Source organism: Eptatretus burgeri, chromosome 15 (assembly GCF_056783735.1).
Source record: "Eptatretus burgeri isolate ZD-2024b chromosome 15, Ebu_testis_v1, whole genome shotgun sequence".
NCBI lineage: Eukaryota > Metazoa > Chordata > Myxini > Myxiniformes > Myxinidae > Eptatretus > Eptatretus burgeri.
This window is the reverse complement of record NC_140975.1, coordinates 59,019,786-59,039,192: the sequence shown is the minus strand read 5'-3', so window position 1 is coordinate 59,039,192 and position 19,407 is coordinate 59,019,786. Positions and strand designations below refer to the sequence as shown.

Genomic DNA, 19,407 nt, shown 5'->3' with positions numbered 1-19,407 from the left:
CACCTGGCTTCAGACCTCTCGTAGCGTGCAAAAGTATTCATCCCCCTCCAAAGTTTTCACATTTTAATGCCACCTGAACTTATTACCTCTGTTGGGGGTTATGTTTTCATCCCTGTCTGTCTGTCTGTCTGTCTGTCTGTCTGTCTGTCTGTCTGTCTGTCTGTCTGTCTGTCTGTCTGTCTGTCTGTTTGCAAGCAGGAAATCTCAAAAAGATTGGACGGATTCAGACGAAATTGGGTTGACAGTTTGGATATCTAATAAGAACAATTTGATTATATTTGGTGAAGATCCAGGTACTATAATTACCTCCGCCACCGAAGGTGAAGGAGGGTATGTTTTCACCCCTTTCTGTCTGTTTGTTACTTGCGAAATCGAAGATTTTTCAAGTACATTGGTTAGTCGATTTTGTTATTCTGTCTGTTTGTCTGCTTGTTTGTCAATCGCCTACAGGTCACAATCCCAAACCGATCATCATGAAACTTTAGCAAGGTGTCGAGGTTGTTTCAACTGCGAAGCCTATTGATTTTGAGGTCAAAGGTCAAAGGTCAAAGGTCATCTTCAGGTCCAACTTCTGAAATCGTCATTTTTCATCCGATTGACTTGAAAGTTGAACATGATTTCCATATTGCATCACTGAATTGGGAAATAAGGTATTTGAGGGCAAAAGGTCAAAGGTCAACTCAAGGTCAAATTTCTAAGATCAAATTTCATCTGAAAAATCATCAATTTTCTCCAATTAACCTGACAATTAAGCAGCAATTGCATAGTCCATCACTGAATTTTGAAACCAACTATTGATGTCAAGAGGTCAAAGGTAAACTCATGGTCAAACTTCGAAAATCATCAATTTAAATCTGAAAAATGATCAATTTTCATCCAATCGACCTGAGCTTTGATGAAGATTGTCACTTTTAATCTTAATGAAATGAACAATTTGATGTATCGTGCTCTGCACAGTCTTTTTCTTGTTTGTTTGTGAACAAAATATCTCAAAAAGTTGGAGACTGATTTGGACGAAATTTTGTGGAGAGCTTGGGGATGTGTCAAGGACGAAATGTTAGATTTTGGTGAATATCCGAATACGGATCTGAGAATTTTTAAAGTGATTATTCACCATTGGGAGATAGGGCCAAAAACGATATGTAGCATGATATCTCAGAAAGTTATGGATGGATTATAACAAAACTTGGTGGATGAGTTGGGTAGGTGACAAGAACAAGCCGATTAGAGTTTGGTTCAGGTCCAGATGCAGATGCGGCCTATCAGTGGGATACAAGGTGTAAACTGTTCAGCCTGGCGGAGGTATATGTTATCTACTGAGTGCCATTGTAGTTCCTACTTGCTTTTAAATCAGAAGTGCATTTTTGGAAGAATTTTTTTTTTTGATACGAGTGGATAAGTATCTTCCTTGTCTTCCACATTCTTTGCAATTTGATATGTTCAAAGGTTTTTTTTTATCAGTTCCTTTCTTGTAAGTGTTGCCTTGCTCGCAAAAACCCAGCTTGTTAAGTCATTAAATCATCAACTCGCTTTCTTTTGGCTAGTCTTTTTCAACCTGCTCAGTTCTTTTTGTTATTCATCCAATCATCATTCCATTACCTCTATATTAACATTCTACAAATAAATATAAAACCTCTCTGTAAAATTTCTCATAATCGTTACATTGCTTATGAGATGCATGGTTAGTGTTATTGTCAGATGTAGATTTGTTTTCTCTAATCCATTTGCCCATCTCCTGCAGTTAAGTCTCACATCTGACAAGCCAGCTGAGCTCGACCGCTCAAAGTCTGCTCCCGCCACACCATGCGAATCAGGTAAACCACATTGTCACCTCAACCACAGTGTCCATTAAACACGTTCAAAACTACCTGTTGAATCATTTATTAGTGTCAGTTAAGCTTTGTTACTCGTCTTTCTGAAACGCAGGCATTAGATTATAACTTTATGAAAGTCACATTTGGTAAATATCAGTAATTTCACACGTTCCTTGGCAGGACCAGATGGAGAACTTGGTATGCGGAAAGTGATGTCGCTTGAGGGGAGAGACAGGAGTGTTTCTGAGATTAATGAGGATGAAGATGATGAAGATGAAAAGGCAAAACGGATCCACAAGCTCAGTCTGAAGAATTTCGGCTTCATTAAAGTCTTAGGAAAAGGCAGTTTTGGAAAGGTATGCAGATTTGTTTGTTTTTAATTTTTATGTAATGTAGCTGTTCACAATAGTTATTAGCCCCCGTTGGACTTAGACCGAAACGGGGGCTGATGGATTTGGTCTCAATTTCCGTGTCCATGCGTGCATGCATGCATGTGTGTGCATGCATCCGCAACCATATCTCAGACATGTATGGATCGATTTTATTCGTGCTTGGCACAAAGACAACACACGATGGTGTACATATGCACATCATTTTGTTTCGCGATGCGATCAAAGGTGTCCGAATGGCGGCCATTTTTGTTGTAAAAAAAAACAACCCGATGTTGAACTCATCCTCAACCATTTCTCGGACATTAATTTACCGATGTTGTTCAAACTTGGAACAGGTAAGGAATGATACCTTATATATATTTGTGTCATTTTTCTTCGTGACCAGGTCCAAGATGGCTGACTGGAGGTCATTTTAGTTGTAAAAAACCCCGATGTTGAACATGTCCACAACCATTTCTCAGACATGCATTCACTGATGTTGTTAAAACTTGGCACACAGATAACGAGTGATAGCTTACATATACATGTCATTCCTTTTCGATATCAGATCCAAGATGGCCAACTGGTGGCCATTTTAGTTGTAAAAAGCCCTATGTTGAATACGTCCTCAACTATTTCTCAGACATGCATTTACCGATGTTGTTTAAACTTGGCAAACGGAGAAGGAATGATGGAATACTTGTGCATGTCGTTTTTTTTTCGAGATTAGTTCCAAGATGGCCGACTGGAGGCCATTTTAGTTGTAAAAACCCCAATTTTGAACACGTCCTCAACCATTTCTCGGACATGAATTTTACCGATGTTGTTCAAACTTAGCAAACAGATAAATAATGATGGCTTACATATGTCCGTCATTTGTTTTCGAGATCAGATCCAAGATGGCTGATTGGCGGCCATTTTGTTACTTAAATATGTCCCCAACCATTTTTCAGACATGCATGGCCTGATTTTGTTTAAACTTAGCACAAGTACAGTACTTGATGGCATACATGTGCTCCTTACTTTATTTTGCGATCTGATCAAAGATGGCTAACTGGAAGATTGGCGGCCGTTTTAGTTGTCCGTAAATATGGGCTATCCCTTTAACTTACATATGTACGTCGGATAAGTCAGGTCAGGTCAGGTATGAGAGCACGCGCTGGAGCAGTGCGTCACTGCATTGGATACGTAGATAAGTTTAAATTAGAATTAGATAGGTACCTGGAAGTTATGGAGATAGAGGGGTTTAGGAACGTTGGCAGGACTTTTAGGGAGCTTGAGCATTGATGGGTGATTGTGTGCATGTGTATGGAGTGCTGTTGGTGGTGGCCTCATCAAGGGGTATTTTGTGGTTGATGATGTGCATTTTTCCCAAATCCCATGCCCCCTCCCCTGGAAAAAAAAATACAAAAACTACAAAAAACACAAAAAACATATTTCAAAAAAAAACATTTTGCATTTTCTCATTTTGGTCTGGTGTTGATGTGGCACAGGCATGATGCGCTGAATGGCCTCCACCTGTGTCTAATTTCCTTGTGTTTCCTTGTGCGTTACCTCTGTGCAGCAAAATTACGAAAACAACGGGGGCTATGACATTTTATGTCTTTTTACTTGTTCATCTGAGGGTCCATCAAAGTGTTACTTGAAGAAATAAAGGGATAAAGGTTCATCTAAGGGTACCCGCTCTCCCACCCACACTTTCCATTTTGCCCCATATGTATCTATCTATCTACTATATAAATGGCAGTCCTTCTGTCTGTCTGTTTGTTTGTAACCAATAAGCTCCTAGACCAGTGAACCAATCTTGATGAAACTTTATACACATATAGACCTAACATTCAGCTCCAGGATGCGCTGAGTGGCTTTCCATAAAAATGAAAAAATATATATTTAAAAAAAAAATAATTCCTTTAAAAAAATGGCTTTCGAATAGTTCGCCGGCGTATTAATCGTAACAAAAGGCTTCATGGTTAAAAATGCTTGGGTTTTTTGAAATACAAAATGTTCATATTCATTGACTTTTTAAACATACACATTCTCCTCCTGTTATTTGAATTATTGAACTGCATGTGCACGGCAACAGCTAACTGCTGATAGATCTGCTCATGAAAGAGCCAGGCAAGCGGAGTCAGCTGGGGAGAGAGAGAGAGAGAGAGAGAGAGAGAGAGAGAGAGAGAGAGAGAGAGAGAGAGAGAGAGAGAGAGAGAGAGAGAGAGAGAGAGAGAGAGAGAGAGAGAGAGAGAGAGAGAGACCGACCGACCGACCGACCGACCGACCGACCGACCGACCGACCGAGACCGAGACCGAGCCCTAACTGCGAATAGAGCGTCACACTGACAGGCGAGAGAAGCACAAAACTCACGTTCCAGCTTTCTAGGTCCGGGTTTTGGCAGGACATCAAGGACAGTTGCCACTGCTGCTAGAAACATTGAGTGGCTCAAGGCCGCCTTCAACTATGACCTCTCTGAGGATTACGGCAGCAATGCGCACATCTCTATTGGCAGAATGGACAAAGTCTGCGAGTTTTGCAGGGCCGTTAAGTGGCCAGGTGAGGCTCCAGCCATGTGCTGTACTGGAGGAAAGGTTAGACTGGAGTCATTACAAGAACCACCAGATGTATTGAGATGGCTGCTTACAGAGGATACGTGAGAGGAAAAGCGATTTCGCAGTCAAATCTGGTGGTACAATGCTTCATTCATGATGACATCCTTTGGTGCAGACAGAGACCTGACGGACCGGGGTTTCTTCACCACATTTAAGATTCAGGGGCAGTGCTATCACCGCATAGGCAGCCTGCGACCGCTGCGACCATTCACTACACCGCTATATTTACCAGTTGCGACGACAATGATTGCACCCTTGGTGTCATCCCATAAAAGAAGCCTTCCTAATTTTCTCCATACAACTAATGCCTCAGTCTAACTAGCGTGAGGAAAATAGGCACTTAGTCTTACAAGCAAATTTCCCAGGTATTACCGTGTACTTCAGCAAGTATATATATATATATATATATATATATATATATATATATATATATATATATATATATATATATATATATATATATATATATATATATATATATATTGGCTGCTCTTAGAGCACCCTTATTCTGGACATTTCTATCTGTCTGTCTGTCCACGAAACTTTGGTCAAGCCTTGGGGCTGAACTTCTCAACCGATTCCAATGAAATTTGGTAGGTAGGACCAATATTTCTGGGAATTGTGTGTTTTCGAATATGGGACCCCGGGCCCGATCAACGGCCCTTTAAAGTTGTCAAAAAATCGAAAAAAAAAATGGAAAATCGAAGCTTAGAGTTCTGTGCGCAATCTATCTTGCTCCCTTCATGCCAATTTGCAGCCCTAACAAAAAATATTTGTAGGAGGAGATAGGTTTTGGGCGAGTACATGTCGAACATTTCAGAAATGGTTAATTGCGAATATCTCGAAGAGAAAGAGTCTGATTTTGATGAAACTTGGGTGAAATGTGTATAATGTGACTAGCATGTACACAAAAATGAATGGTTGCTATGCACACCTCCGTTGCTTAGCAACAGCTAAATGCTTTATCATACATTGTACACTTATTGTGGACTGTACAAAAAAATCAATACCTCCGAAACTGGACCTCCGAGGGACCTGTTTTTTTGTGCCCAAGGAGAATGTCTTACAGCGTCATATAAAAAAAATAAAATCTTTAGCGAATAGATAAATGGAATTACCAGGGCTGCCATTTGTTAGTCTCTTTGGAAACATGCCTGAAATTTCACAAGGCGGGTTTCTGGGCGCAAACTAAGAGGGCTGTGATAATCATATTTATTATGCTAAATTGATTGATAGCATGTACATGAATATCGGCTAGTCGCGTCGGCCAGCTTTCAATCAATAGCGAGCAGCCATGTCGCCTACCGGCTTGTATATATACGTATATTCCTCTTTCATCTCTCTCTCTAAGCCTGGTGGTTGGATCTGCAGCTAAGGTGGCTGGCTGAGGATCTTAGGGTCCTGAGCTTGAGCACTGTTGGCTGGTGAATTAACACCAGGTGGGGTTGATAGCCTGTCATCCTTCCAAGGTTGGTGAAATGAGTCCCAGTGTACTGGTGGTACGGCACAGCATCAGTGGCACAGCTGTGCATCCAAGAAATGATAGCTACCTGGCAGTCAAGCTGCCGTACACAAGAACAGAACCTCTTTCCTCCTAATCTCCATTTGTTTTCTTTCCCATCCTTGCCTTTGATCTGAATATTGATACTGTGTGTGGAGTGATCAGAATGTTAATACAGGTGGATAACTTCTTTTTTGGGAATTAATTTGCATCCAGTAAATGCTCAAAATTTGTTGATCTCAGGGAACTGATTTTGAAAGTGAAGTGTATGAACAAGCAGTTTGGCATGATATGTTCAGTTAGGGGGATTTTCTTTTGGTGCTGCCTTTTCTTTACTGCCATTTTGGTACCCATACCAAGTCGTCCGGTGTCAACCATGGTTTGTGGTCTGGCATCGCAAGTAGAACACAGGAGGTGTGACAGAGTCAGATTACCTCCACCCTGAAGGTCATAAAGCTGGGTTTTTGCCAACATCCGAGAGCAACATCGGGCTCCTCTTGTTTGGTTTCATGAAGCTTACAACCAAAGCTTTAATACTGCTGCCTTATTTAGCCAGATAAGCCTGGTGTTGGCTCTGGTTCGGGTGACTAGCTTGGGATCTTAGGGTCCTGACTTCGAGCCATGTGTGCCACTGAATTAACACCAGGTGGGGTTGACGCTGCCTGTCATCCTTCCGAGGTCGGCGAAATGAGTACCAGTGTACTGGTATAAGGGGCACACCATATGCTGCATAGTTGTGCCCCAACAAAATGATAGCTAACCGGCAGCCAAGCTGCCAAACACAAGGAGAAAAAGATTTCGGTGGATTCGAAAGCACAATTTGTCGAATGTAAATACAATGTCCTCACCACTTGACTACCATTGTACAAACTGATCAATAAATATTCTGATCATTCCATGTGGTTTTACACCTGCTCATCATTTAGCTTTCTTTAATTGTGGAGGGTATGGTGGTGGAGGTATAAAAGGGGTTTGAGTCGCTGTCAGTCCATCATTAAATTTCATCAACATTAACCTTCGCAAGCAAAATGTGAGATGAATGGTCAGCAAAGCCTGGTGTTAGCTTCACAGTTAGGATGGCTGACTAAAGATCTCAGGGTCTAAAGTTCAAGCCCCTGTCAATTCGTTGAATTAACATCAGGCAGGTGGACTCAGCCTGCAATCCTTCCGAGGTCAGCGAAATGAGTACCAGTGTGCTGGTGGCAGACATTGCATCAGCGGCACAGCAGAGCCCCAAAGAAAAATGATACAACTAACCAGCCATAGGCTGCATACAAATATATAAGTAGTTTTCAGATGAATGGTCATCTTGGGCATCATGTTTGTGATGCTGCTGTTGAAAACTGACTTTCCTTCTTTCTCTTTTTCTTAAGCAGCACCATCATGGCTGCAAGTAGCACAATGAATACTGGGGGCGAGGCTATGCCACTGATGCAATGCCCACTGTAGGTTAGAATAGGAATTAGTAATTTCTGTGTGATGCCAGCAATAGCTCACATACTCATCATTATGGGATCTTTAGCATCTACCAATTACACTGAACAACAAATTTCAAAAATTTTTTTTTACTGGAGATGTGTAAAGTGATTAAGACTAATTTGGGTACGCTGATTTAAAAAATCATAACCGTTTTGCTGTATCACGTCAGGATTTTCAGGAACAGAAATATTCCCATTGCCTAGAAGTCAGGATTTCAATGAAATTTACATATGTCTTTAACATGTCTATTTCGTACAATTGTTGTTAACTTGTGTTATATTTCTTTCTTTCAGATAAAGATGAGTAGGCGTTCCTGTACCAATCATCCTGACAACTTCTGTTATGTCTGTGGTCGGTATACCAAAAAAGATCAACAGCGAAGTATATCTACAGCAGTGAAAATGAAGGCTGCCTACTTTCACTACTTCGGGTGTAAGGTGGGGGACCAAGAACAGAGCTGGGCACCACACATCTGCTGCACAAGCTGTCACACAACCTTGACTCAGTGGTTGGTGGGCAAGCGCGCGAGCATGCCATTTGCGGTGCCCATGATATGGCGTGAGCCGCAGAATCATCATGATGATTGTTATTTCTGCTGCACAAGCATCGCCGGCTTCAACAAGAAGAATAAAGGTCACATCAAGTACGCTGACTGCGTCTCTGCTCGTAAACCTGTGCCTCATCATGACGAGAACCCCGTTCCAACACCTCCAGTTGATCAGAACATAGCTGTAAGCAGTGGTGAAGAGGATGGTGATGATGAACCTTTTGAACCCGACACTCAAGAATCACACCTTCTGAACCAGGGAGACTTAAATGATCTTGTAAGAGATCTCTCGCTGTCAAAGGCGAAGGCAGAGCTGCTTGGATCAAGGCTGCAGCAGTGGAATCTACTTGAACCTAACACCAAGATATCCTTGTTCAGAGCACGTCACAGAGACATGGCTGAGTTCTTTGAGATGGAAGACACGATGACATTCTGCAGTGACATCAACGGTCTGTTGAAAGAACTTGGGTGTGATCATGATCCTGCAGACTGGCGCCTCTTCATCGACTCGGGGAAGAACAGCTTGAAGGCTGTTTTGCTCCACAATGGCAACGAGAAACCATCAGTCCCACTGGCTCACGCGTTCGGTATGACAGAGACCTATGAGACTATGCGGCAGCTGCTTGATTCCATCAAGTACAATGACTTCAACTGGCACATCTGCGGAGACTTGAAAGTGGTGGCGCTGTTGTTAGGGCTGCAGTCAGGCTACACGAAATACATGTGCTTCCTTTGTCTCTGGGATAGCAGAGACGACAAGAATCACTGGACGAAGAAAGATTGGGAAGAGCGAAAAGAGCATGTACCTGGTCGACACAACGTGAAGCATGTCGCCCTTGTCGACCCAGCCAAGGTTTTCCTTCCACCACTCCACATAAAGCTCGGCTTGATGAAAAGTTTTGTATGGGCAATGGATCTGAATGGGCGTGGGTTTTTATACCTCAAGGAAAAGTTTGGCAACACCTTGTCCGGAGGCCAAGATCAAGGCTGGTGTCTTTGTTGGACCGCAAATCCGACAGATTATGAAGGACGAAACTTTTCCGACAAATCTAAACCCCAAAGAGCTGGCAGCGTGGAGGAGCTTCAAAGCTGTGACGGACAACTTCTTGGGGGAACGAGCGCGCGGACAACTATGAAGAAATAGTGCAGCAGCTGCTGGAGTCCTTCAGGAAACTTGGCTCCAGGATGTCCCTGAAAATCCATTTCCTACACCAGCACCTGAACTTCTTCCCTGACAACTTTGGAGCAGTCTCGGATGAGCACGGCGAGCGATTCCACCAAGAGATTTCACTCATGGAGACGCGTTACCAAGGGCGGCACAACCCGAACATGATGGGCGATTTCTGCTGATTCCTGCATCGTGAAACTGACACAGAGCAGCACAAACGCAAAGCCAAATGCCTAAAGCATTTTTAATTCCATTCTAGTGGAGTTTTTCTGTAATTTCTATAATTTTAAAGCATTCATGATGAAATAAATGAATAAATGAATTTTTGTAAATTTCATTGAAATCCTGACTTCTAGGCAATGGGAATATTTCTGTTACTGAAAATCCTGACGTGATACAGCAAAACGGTTATGATTTTTGAAATCAGCGTACCCAAATTAGTCTAAATCACTTTACACATCTCCAGTAAAAAATTTTTGTTGTTCAGTGTTATCTATCATTGTCAGATGGATCACCCACTTTAACATCCTCCCAATGGACGATGCACACTGATCCCTCACACTCCACTGTGGGGGAAGGGGAGTAGGAGGGGTGGACGAACTCGGTTGGGATTCGAACCTACGCGAGATGGCTCAGAGGCAAGTGTGCGTAGTTGTAGGCTATCCTGCCAGCCCTAAAACCAGATTTAAAATAATTGTGGAGTGGATCTTATTCCCACTCTGATTACACAATGATTGAATGCATTCAGCATCAACTAATTTTAAAGATCAGGTTCAGAAACCATGAAGGCTGTGGTCATATGCTGGGGGTTGATTCAATGATTGTAAGCCATTCATTGATTGGTGAATAAATTATGATTGTAGTTTTGTTAAATGTCTTCCAGTGTCTCACCAATACCTGGAAGTATGGGTGGGAATTGGGAAGATTTGCTCCAAAAGTGGATAATTCAAGCTCTACGTATGTGTTTTGTGGCAGGTAATGCTGGCAGAGCTCCGTGGTACAGATGAGGTATTTGCCATCAAGGTGCTGAAAAAAGATTCCATTGTGCAGGATGACGATGTCGACTGCACCATGACAGAGAAACGCGTCCTTGCTTTGGCTCAACAGCATCCGTACCTCACACAGCTGTATTGCTGCTTCCAAACACAGGTGTGCATATGTCCTGTAGATTGTACTTTCTCTCTGTACATCTCTCAATATCTCTTGAAACATATCTATACATCCTTTCCTCTCTCTACATCTCTCGAACTCACTGTACATCACTTGCTTCCTCTATTGATGGAGTTGCAAAGTGCCCCTCGGTTTATATGGGACAGTTTCTCTGTATGAAACTTTAACACAGGGACTTAAAATTGTGTCTCGGCTTCTCATGGATGAAATTGGCTGCAAATCCTTCCCTTTCTTTCTCCCTCTCTGATGTATTCCATTTTTGTAGGTTAAAAGCTAGATGTTGTGGTGTTTGTGGATAAGCATTAGTAAATGCCTATACATAAACGATTAACATTCATGGTTGTCAAGGGAGGAGTTTAGTGCCTCTCCCTTTTATATGGGACAGTTTCTCAGTATGAAACGGTAACACAGAGACTAAAAATTCATTTCTCGGCTTCTACTGGACGAAATTGGCTACAAGTTTCAGAAGTAAATCCTTTGGCTGTTGAGGTAATATGTTCCAAATTTCAGCAACACCCATTTTCGCATTCTTGAGTTTTTAACGAAAACCCTCGAAAATCACGTTGGTGTCTGTCCGTCCGTCCGACTGCCAAAAATATTTTGGCGCCCATATCTCAAAGGCTATACATTGAAATGAGCTGAAACCTGGAATAAACATCAGACAATATGTCTAATTAATGGCTTTCAAAACAAATTCCACCGAAGTGCCATAGTTTTTTCTTTCTTGCTATTTTTTGCTCATATTCAACTCTCCACGCATCATCCAGTCAGAAACCTCATGCAATTCTGCTTGGTTTCCACTGGAGGGCAGCACTATCTATCATTTATGGATATGCATTAATAGATCAATTTATTTGTGCATCAAATTAGTTGTCTACAATTGTATGCATTCATTACCCTGCGCTCATGAAGCGAAAAGCAGGGTTAAGCGATCGGTAGTGTACGTACATATGACATACGTCCTACGTCGTATGTGTCAGCATTTTGTAAAGATCGAAAACCGTTCAGCGGAGGAAATTGAAACTTTATCACATGTTACATGACCATGGGATATCGTGGTCACTCTTTTGAGGTCAACATAGGCCAATTTTCTAAAATCCTCAATTTTCATCCGATTGACATGAAATTTGAACAAGATTTTCATATTGGCTCACTGAATTCAACCACCAATTATGTTTGAACTCAAACTTAAGCCATAAGGTCAGCAAAGGCCACATTTCTGAAATCCTCACTTTTCATCTGATTTACTTGAAATTTGAAGAGGATTCTTGGGAAAAATGCCAGGAACACAGAAAGACCCCTTTGTATGGTATGTGTCATGTGGCAAACTAGAGAAAATAAGGGACATTCTTGAGAAAAATGCCAGGGGCATAGAAAAGGCCCCTCAATATGGTACGTGCCATGTGGCAAACTCGTATATAAAAGAAGGGACATTGCATAACTTGTAGAAAATGCCAAACAATAGAGTAAAAGGGACATTCCATGGATTGTGTGAAATGCCAGACAATAGAAATTCAGGAACATTCAAAAAAATCTCATGTGCATGCTGTACTACCCTTGCGTTCTTCAGAGGAACCAAGTGATGCTGAAGAAAAGTTCATATAAAGGGGTGCCATATATATATATATATATATATATATATATATATATATATATATATATATATATATGTATATATATATGTATATGTATATGTGTATATGTATATATATATATATATATATATATATATATATATATATATGTATATGTGTGTGTGTATATATATATATATATATATATATATATATATATATGTATATGTGTGTGTGTATATATATATATATATATATATATATATATATATATATATATATATATATATATATATATATATATATATATATATATATATTGTTGCGGTCTTCGCGCCCGCCGGCGTGCTGACGGCCACGTAACTCGAATCGCGGCACGTCGCCCACCGGACGGACAATCCAGTCGTGACCCTCTCGGACTAACGCCAGGAACCAGTCACGGGTGGACCTTTCGGTCTCACCGCGATCGAGCCAATCAGCCCCCGCGTGGGATAGGGTTGCTCGCCGAATTCGACCTACCTAAGTACCCACGCGGAGGGTAGACCGGGCGATCGCACCTCGCCGCAGGTCGACTTCGGACACGGGCCACTTAAGCGACCCGTTCCGTACTATCAGAATAACCGAGCGGTGTTATCGTCGACCTCGACGGTTCGATTAATTATCGGGCGTATTCAGCCCACTACCAACCCTTTACGTGAAGCAAGATGGGGATTCAATGGAGGAAAAGACGAAGCGAAGCGGGAGAACAGTTCAACAATAAAGCACATTTATTCGCGATGAACGGAAAGCACACAAATACAATTCCACCAAATGCACACAGAAAAAACACAATTCCATTTACACAAAAAGCAAATATAAAAGCGAAAACAATGCAGAGCTAATACCGACTACCGAGCACACGGCAACACTTATACAATTCTACTTCACAGACGGCGCCGACAACACATACCCAAAACCAAGGAAAAGAAATCCCTCAAGGATGAGGCGGGCCTGAGGCCGAGACCGGGTCGCGCCTACCCGTCTGGTGATGAGACGCGGAGCGGCGATGGCGCCTCTCTCCGCGGGCCTCGCGGACAGTGTCAGGCAGGGGGTGGGAAAAGGGGCCCCCTTGGTCGCACTATCTCAGCGCGGGGGGAAACAGGCGGGGGTTGCTGATGCTCGGGGTATAGAGGAACTTTATTATCCCTGGTGTGCGTCTCCACCTCGGCCAGGTCGCGCTGCCGGCCTCCCTCGGGCGTGCAGCTCCTGGCACCGACGCGAGCACCCCCTCGTCTGCCTTCGCCGCTGCCGCCTCTCCGCCTCTGGACTCTTCTTTGGGCTCCCCTCGTTCGACTCTCTTCAGCTTCTCCAGCTACTGCAGGCTTCGGGCTCCAGACTTCCACACGGCTCTGACTGACGAACACCGTCCTTTTATCCCCCCGTAGCTTCGCCTTTGACCCCCTCCCTTTGACCTTTCACCTCGCTCCCCATTGGCCCGAGAAAAAGTGGGCGTGAAGGCTTTTTGATCCACAAATTTGCATATATCGATCGTTCTGGAGGCGGGGCCAAATCGCCCCTCGCTCACCGATTGGACGGCAAAAAGTGGGCGTGTGTCGTTTTTGATCCGTTTTTGAAGCACAAAATCCGTGATTTTGTACACGCTGTTCGACGCGCGCTCTGCACGAATCCAACACCGGTACCCACAGCGGGGCAAGAACGGTGGCGATGCTACGGTTGCGAGGTGTGACGTGAAGGTCGTGGCGGTTGTGGTGAAGCGGTGGTTGTGGTCGGTGGTTGATGTTGTGGTTGTGGTGGTAATCATGGCGGTTGGTCCAAAATAAAGATAGTAAAAGAAAAACGGCTATCCTGAAGAGTCGCAGCTCGCATGAATAACATTTATTCCCACTAGACAACGGGTTTGGGCCTAACTACACATGCACTTGCCGAGATACCTCACCTAAGGGACCTGAATGGTGGTTTGCGAATCTGGTAACCACAACAATATATATATATATATATATATATATATTGTTGTGGTTACCAAATTCGCAAACCACCATTCAGGTCCCTTAGGTGAGGTATCTCGGTAAGTGCATGTGTAGTTAGGCCCAAACCCGTTGTCTAGTGGGAATACATGTCATTTATGCGAGCTGCGACTCTTCAGGATAGCCGTTTTTCTTTTACTATCTTTATTTTGGACCAACCGCCATGATTACCATCACAACCACAACATCAACCACCGACCACAACCACCGCTTCACCACAACCGCCACGACCTTCACGTCACACCTCGCAACCGTAGCATCGCCACCGTTCTTGCCCCGCTGTGGGTACCGGTGTTGGATTCGTGCAGAGCGCGCGTCGAACAGCGTGTACAAAATCACGGATTTTGTGCTTCAAAAACGGATCAAAAACGACACACGCCCACTTTTTGCCGTCCAATCGGTGAGCGAGGGGCGATTTGGCCCCGCCTCCAGAACGATCGATATATGCAAATTTGTGGATCAAAAAGCCTTCACGCCCACTTTTTCTCGGGCCAATGGGGAGCGAGGTGAAAGGTCAAAGGGAGGGGGTCAAAGGCGAAGTTACGGTGGGATAAAAGGACGGTGTTCGTCAGTCAGCAAAAAGAGAAGAGAACGAGAAGGAGTCGGAACGGAGGGGACGAGTGTGGAAGTCTGGAGCCCGAAGCCTGCAGTAGCTGGAGAAGCTGAAGAGAGTCGGACGAGGGGGTGCTCGCGTCGGTGCCAGGAGCTGCACGCCCGAGGGAGGCCGGCAGCGCGTCCTGGCCGAGGTGGAGACGCACACCAGGGGTAATAAAGATCCTCTATACCCCGAGCATCAGCAACCCCCTCCTGTTTCCCCCCGCGCTGAGATAGTGCGACCAAGGGGGCCCCGTTCCCACCCCCTACCAGACACCGTCCACGAGGCCCGCGGGTTGGGGCGCCATCGCCGCTCCGCGTCTCATCACCAGACGGGTAGGCGCGACCCGGTCTCGGCCTCAGGCCCGCCTCATTCTTGAGGATATTCTTTTCCTTGGTTTTGGGTATGTGTTGTCGGCGCCGTCTGTGAAGTAGAATTGTATAAGTGTTGCCGTGTGCTCGGTAGTCGGTATTAGCTCTGCACTGTGTTTTCACTTTTATATTTGCTTTTTGTGTAAATGGAATTGTGTTTTCTTTTTTTTGTGTGCATTTGGTGGAATTGTATTTGTGTGCTTCCCGTGTGCCGCGAATAAATGTGCTTTATTGTTGAACTGTTCTCCCGCTTCGCTTCGTCTTTTCCCCCATTGAACCCTCATCTTGCTTCACGTAAAGGGTTGGTAGTGGGCTGAGTACGCCCGATAATTAATCGAACCGTCGAGGTCGACGATAACACCGCTCGGTTATTCTGATAGTACGGAACGGGTCGCTTAAGTGGCCCGTGTCCGAAGTCGACCTGCGGCGAGGTGCGATCGCCCGGTCTACCCTCCGCGTGGGTACTTAGGTAGGTCGAATTTGGTGAGCAACCCTATCCCACGCGGGGGCTGATTGGCTCGATCGCGGTGAGACCGAAAGGTCCACCCGTGACTGGTTCCCGGCGTTAGTCCGAGAGGGTCACGACTGGATTGTCCGTCCGGTGGGCGACGTGCCGCGATTCGAATTACGTGGCCGTCAGCACGCCGGCGGGCGCGAAGACCGCAACACTGGTGTCAGGAGTGGGATATAAACTCATCGCCCTCCTCGCGGCACTGGTATCGGAGAACAGGAAAACGGGCTCTCCTGTCTCCGGCTAAATTCACGGGAATCGGTCCAGGGGTGAGAGAAGCGACCCCCGATTCCCTCCAAATTACGAGCGAGCTAAATTAACCCTTCACGAGAAGCAAGATGGCGTCTCAAGGCGAGCGGGAGCCGGGGGTATTAGAAATGGATGTAGAATGTGTAGGATCCATGGTCCAGGATGGAATCCCCGAGCAGGAAATGTTGATTGTGCAGGAACACGGACTCGCCCAACTGAACCCAGGGCCCGAGGTGGGTGCGGCAGCGGCCGCGGTGTATGACACCTCCCCCCCCCCCTCTCCACCAAAACCCTTCCCCAACCCTTGCCGAAACGGCTCACTCAAGCGCACCCGACGTGGCCCAGCTATGCGCCATGCTGGCGGCAATGACAAATGAAATAAAAAACGAAATGAAAGACATGAACAAACAAATAAACGAAAAGATGGATACAAATAAAAACGAAATGAAAGACATGAACAAGCAAATGAATGAAGTGAAAACGACGATGGATACAAATACAAACGAAATGAAAGGCATGAACGAAAAGATGGATACAAATACAAATGAAATGAAAAACGAAATGAACAAGCAAATAAACGGAATGGAAGCAAACATGAAGGAGGAAATGAAAAAGTTCCGGGGTGAGACGCAGAACATGGGCCGATGCCTGCAGGCGGGCATGAAGGCCGTGACAAAGGAAATAATAGTGGAGACAAGGGAGGTAAAGGGTGAAGAGTTGGCAGTGACGGTGGCCGGGAAGGGAACAATAGAGGAGAGACTGCACGGTGAGGACGGGGTAAGTGACGCACACACACACACGGAGGTAGTGGAGGACAACGGGGGTGAGCTCGCGGGCGTGTAGAGACCCGGTGCGAGCACCTGGATGGCCTCCTCCAGGAACGAGGGGAGGGAGTATGCCCCCTTGAGGCGAGTCACGACCAGGTGAGTTCGGTCGTGCTTTGCGAGGTTGAGGGGACGGGTGCTGTGAACGAGTGCACGGAGAGCTTGGGGGGTATAGAGGCCCCGGAGACCCTTGTGGGGACACAAATCCCCAGTGTGGTTGTCCCTGTGTGTGTGGTGCAAGGTGTGAGTGCGTCCCCGTGTGTGAAAGCGACCCCGTGTGTGAGTGGTGTGGTGGCGATGGTGCCGGAGTGCGTGCTTCCCAGCACGCCGTGTGTGGATGAGGCACCGTGTGTGAGTGAGGCACGGAGTATGGATGAGACACCGCGGTTGAGTGCCCCCACGTGTGTGGATGAGGCACGGAGTGCGAGTGAGGCACCGCGGGTGAGTGCCCCCGCGTGTGTGAGTGAGGGACGGTGTGTGGATGAGGCACCGTGTGTGGAAGAGGCCGTGTGTGTGAGTGAAACGGCCAGTGTGGATGAGGCACCGCGGGTGAGTGCCCCCGCGTATGTAAGTAGTATGGTTTGTGTGAGTAGTGAGGCACGCGTGAGTGAACGGCCGTGTGCAAGGTCGCTGTGTGCAAGGGAGACCGTGTGTGTGAGAGAGCGGTATGTGAGGGAGATGTCGGTTGGCATGCGGGAGCACGCAGCCGCGTCTCCCCGTGTGAATGTGATGGTGTGGAGTGTGGGCGTCGTGACACGCAGGTATGCGTGTGTGGAATGGCGACGACGGCGACAGAGGAAAGAAAGCCGGGTAGCGGCTGTAGTTGTTTCGCGGACCGTGCCGGGTTCACCCAGCAGTGAGCACGCGGTTCGTGCTGTGCAACGCACGAGACCACCACGTGCTCGCTTGCGAGGGTGAAGTCCCGGTCCGGAAACGCACGCGGTGGATTTGCCGATCCCGCGGACGGACAAAGTTTAGGCAGGTAAATGGATTTGGACCGGACGGGTTCTCCACGCGATCGTGTGTTAAGCTCCAACGGGCAAAGCACATGTGTTCGCGTGGGGAACCCCTCGAGACATGGGGCTTGTGTTTTTTTTTGCGCACGGTGACGCCATGGCTGCACGTGGGGTTGGAATCCGGCAGGAGGGGTATCTCTGCCGGATGGTCCCGTCCAAGGAGGGACGAGGAACACGTGCAGCTGCATGACGTCACGGGCAGGTGCAAAGTGCGCGAGTTGCCGCGCTGGTGCTGCGCGTAAAGAAAAAAAAAAAAAAAAACAAGCCTCACTTTCGGGTGTACAGGATTCCTGGGCAAGGGGTGAAAGACCCCCTTACCCTGGGCACAGGATGGAAACTAGTTAGGGGGAAGGGTTAGCTTAGCTAGACCGACTTCATGGGGCAGGGGTAAGTCCTCATGGAGTCCGTGGAATGGATTAGTTAGAGGGATTGTAGCCAGATTTAGGTTGGGAAATAAAATGAATTTTTGAGTTAGGAGACAGTGACAGACTTGTGAATGTGTAGAGGGGACGTAGCTTAGCTACGTAGTGTTAAAAGGAACGTGCTGTAGTTTAAGGGACGACGTGGGAGCACGAGTTAGTTAGGGGATGTAGTTAGGAGGATGGCAGAGTTCAGTGGTGTGTGTGTTGAAGACTTGTTGGTGAGTGAATTGGAAGCATGTGCTTGGTGAGTGAGTGAGGCCAGCGGGTCTGTGTGAATGGAGCGAATGGGGAATGCATGGTGCGATGAGTGATTGGGGGGAGGAGTGACTCCCGCCCAAGGGACCCCGGGGTCAGAGTAAAGTGAGTTAGCTGGGTTAGTCAAATTGAAAATGGAGGTCGTTTTGCTGTTGGTGGGAAAGTAGGCTCGAGACCCATTTGGAGGGGTGCAGGAGCCCTGTTGACGGGCTTGGGAGCGTGGCTGCGAAAGGTGAGTATCGCTGAGTGGGTACCCCGGGCACCAGGCTAGTCGGCCGCGGTAGGCCATGGGCCCATGGGGGGCCGGGATAGAGTAGTGGGCACGGGTGCGCCTGCTTGGTGCGGGGCCCGGGGCGCCATTAGCCGCGTGGGCAGTGTTGTGGGCACGGGTGACCCTCGGAAAGGGGCCCGGGAGGCCGGCCTGCCACGTGTGCGTTTCAGGGGAGGTGCCATGGGGGGCACTCCCCGGTGTTAGGGAGCTGGTAGGCTCGGAGGCAGTGTAGTGCCCGGGGGTGCCATGCGGGAGAATCGGCAGAGGGTCGTGCCTGCCAAAGTGAGCCACGTGTCCCAGCCAGGAGACCGTGTGAGGGCACGGAGAGAAAATTGGGGGGCGAGGCCCGAAATTGTGAGGACACCAACACAGGCGACGGGAATCTGGGTTGTTAGAACCAATAGTTTAAGCGAGAGGCGCTTGTTGAAAGCCCCGGGGTAGTTTAACAGTTAAATGGTTAGGGTAGATTAGGAGATGTACCCCTCCGCACCATCCATCCCCTCGCTGTCGTTGTGGGCCGCTGGACCCACTTGGTGTTAAGATCGCCGAACTCTGGGGAGGCCATTCTGAGGCTTCGTTGGGCCTCGACACAGGACGTTAGCTCTCCCTTGTTCCCCTCTGGGAAGGGAACGTAGGGGTTG

The 19,407-nt window shown here is 46.4% G+C and overlaps 1 protein-coding gene across 2 annotated transcripts in view; it reads left to right on the top strand.

Moving 5' to 3' along the window:
* The window catches only part of LOC147012278 (protein kinase C epsilon type-like), a 341,866-nt gene that overhangs the window by 150,263 nt on the left and 172,196 nt on the right, over positions 1–19,407 (top strand). For both annotated transcript variants that reach the window (XM_085856184.1, XM_085856185.1), the window contains 3 exons: positions 1,742–1,814; positions 1,995–2,170; positions 10,460–10,633. In XM_085856184.1, the coding sequence (XP_085712310.1) occupies positions 1,742–1,814; positions 1,995–2,170; positions 10,460–10,633 (423 nt within the window). The remainder of the gene's footprint in view (positions 1–1,741; positions 1,815–1,994; positions 2,171–10,459; positions 10,634–19,407) is intronic.